This window comes from Chinchilla lanigera, unplaced genomic scaffold (genome assembly GCF_000276665.1).
Source record: "Chinchilla lanigera isolate Chin_1 unplaced genomic scaffold, ChiLan1.0 scaffold00086, whole genome shotgun sequence".
Classification (NCBI taxonomy): Eukaryota; Metazoa; Chordata; class Mammalia; order Rodentia; family Chinchillidae; genus Chinchilla; species Chinchilla lanigera.
Window position 1 is genome coordinate 6,124,530 of NW_004955487.1, and position 2,685 is coordinate 6,127,214.

Genomic DNA, 2,685 nt, shown 5'->3' on the forward strand with positions numbered 1-2,685 from the left:
GGCATTGTGTGCAAGTGACCAAGAAAGTGACGAGGACGCTATCCCCCACTGAGCCTCTGAGGAAGCCTGGCTGGTGCCTGCACGGATTGCTGGCCCTGGGGCCGGGCAGTCCTAGGGAGGGACAGGAGCTTGCTGAGGATGGGCACTGGCACCCTGACCCCCAGGGCCTTCTCCCTGGGGCAGCGCGGTGGGGACTCAATTGAGAACCCGGACGCTTTGCTGCAGGCTGTGGATCTGGCTGGCACACTGTGTCTCACCAGGCTGGCTTGGGCACCCAAGGGGGTCTTCTCCACGTGATGACACCCAGGAGACCCTCCTCACTCAGTAGCTCCGGGTGGCAGGGTATGGAGCTGACCGGGGCCCAGGCTGATGGAATCTGGGAGTAGAGGACCACCAGGTGGTTCACAGTGGCCCCATTCAGGAAGGCAGTGAGCGCCAGCGGCAGCACGAAGGACACCAACATGCTCACCTGTGGAGTCCACACCAGGGGCCATGGCTTGGTCATCAGGCTGTGCCCCAGGCCCAGAGTCTGAGCTGGGGGAAGTGGGTGGCAGAAGAGCTGGAAGGTAAGGCAGGAAATCCTGAGAAAGGAGGGAGAAAGCAATGAAAATCAAAAATGTAAGATCTGGGGTTCATTTAGGGGGTTCATCATGACTAAATCAGAGGGGCTTCCGAAAAGAAAAACATATAGAAAAGAAGCAGAGGAACCAACTTGGGGAGGGAAACACCTGAATTTAAGAACGTTTTCCCTTAGGGGCTGGGGATTTAGCTCAGCGGCAAAAGCGCCTGCCTGGCAAGCGCAAGGTTGTGAGTTTGGTTCCCAATACCAGAGAAAAACCAAAAAAAAAAAAAGGTTTTCCCAAGTTCAAGGACCTGAGTTTCCAGATAGAGAGAGGCTGCCCGAGGGCCAGAACACCAGACTCTGAGTCCCCTCTGGATGAAGATCCTGGCAACTTCTGAAACAGGTCACAGAAAGGATGGCAGACAAGGTGACCTGACTTCCTAATGCAGTGGTGGGAGCTAGAAAATAATAAGCAGTGCCTTACGATTTGAGGGAAAATGATGTCCATCATATGATCTTACATCCAGCATAGTGTGCCAAAGTGAGGAGTATAAAAAATTTACCTACAAATTTTCAGTTTTTAGGTTTACGAACCTTTTTTATGTCGTAGGGAGTACAAGAACAGATCCCATTAAAACCAGTTTAGACATCAATAAGGAGGAAGAGTTGAAGCTGGACTAGGTAGAATGATCCTAGCTACTTGGAAGGCTGAGGTGAGATAACCACAAATCACAAGAGACAGAGGGAGGGGAGAAGAAGGTGGTAAAAACAGAATTAAAGTGTGTTATATGCGATTACCAACTCCACATGAGTGTGTGATCATTTTGTACTGCAAACACTGACTCATAAAAATAAAAATTAAATCAATAGCACTAAACAATATCACATTTGTGCATGGTGATTTTCAGCCTATTAAACATTTTCACATAGCTTATTTATTGGTTACTCAACTCAACTATCTATTACTCTTAAAATTCTCTTAGTGCAAAAATTAAATGAAGCATATTATACTACTAAGAAAACAAAGAAAATGACAAAAAGACTATGCATGATTGTTTTAAGAAAACCAAAGTTGCACTGGAAAGAAATACAATAAAAGTGGGGCATGGTGGCACACATCTGTAATCCCAGCACTTGGGAGGCTGAGGCAGGGGGATTGCTGCCAGTTTGCAGCCAGCCTGGGCTTCATAGCAAATACCTGTCTCGAAAACCAAACAAGAACAATGCCAAAATGCAACTACAATAAAAATATACAGCCAGCTCATCTGGGAAGAATATTTACATAGTTAAACAACATCCCAACATATGTGTAGGCAAATGCAGTGATGTAACTATACGGGAAGGCGGGCAGGGGGCAGAGTGTGTGGGTGCGTGTGGGGGGCAGAGACAGGAAAGTATCAGAGACTGAGGCCTATTTTCTATGAGGAGAGGACTGTGGATACCCCTCAGAGCTGGGAGATCAAGACAGAGAGTTCTTTAGGACCACGGAGGTGAAGAGCAATGAGAAGCAAGTGTATATGCTCCTGCGTCTTGGCCAGAGAAGTAGGCAGGTATGGACAAGAAGCAGCAATTGCTGCTGTACATCCCGGGCTGTAGTGACTTGTACCTAGAAGTGCTCCCAAAGGTTCTTGCATTCATAGGTGGGACTTTTTGGAGGTGACTGCATCTAGGATGTGTGATGCTGGGGTTAAGGGTGTGTGATTACTAAATTAGACCACTGATTGGTTTAGCAGAGTTTCTGAGTGTGGGTAATGGGAAGACCCACCACGGGTGTTTGTGGAGGACACCTAGGTGACTGTCCTTGAAAGTGGAGCAGTTGCCTCCATTTTGGATGAGTCTAACTCTATTTCCATGTACTGATATGTACAGAGCTGGCTAGGACCCTTTTCTTATCCTTTCAACTGACTTTAAGTAATGCATATCGGTCTAGCTGAGGTGCTGATGGTTATCTTTGAAGACGGCAGGTGTGTTTCCCCCAGACCCTCGTTGTTCCCACGTGAGCCAGGATGAGGTGGGATGTGTGAGCCAGTGCTCCACACTGTCGGCTGGGATGGAGCCTTGGGTTAGAGGCCATGACTTCCTGGGGCTTGAGGGATGACACGTCAGAGCTGAAGCACTGACCC

General features: G+C 48.2%; 1 protein-coding gene across 1 annotated transcript in view; it reads right to left on the reverse strand.

Moving 5' to 3' along the window:
• The window catches only part of Ntsr2 (neurotensin receptor 2), a 14,754-nt gene that overhangs the window by 3,253 nt on the left and 8,816 nt on the right, over positions 1-2,685 (reverse strand). Inside the window, 3 exon segments of the mRNA XM_013504337.1 lie at positions 201-245; positions 248-283; positions 286-469. Coding sequence (XP_013359791.1) covers positions 201-245; positions 248-283; positions 286-469 — 265 coding nt within the window.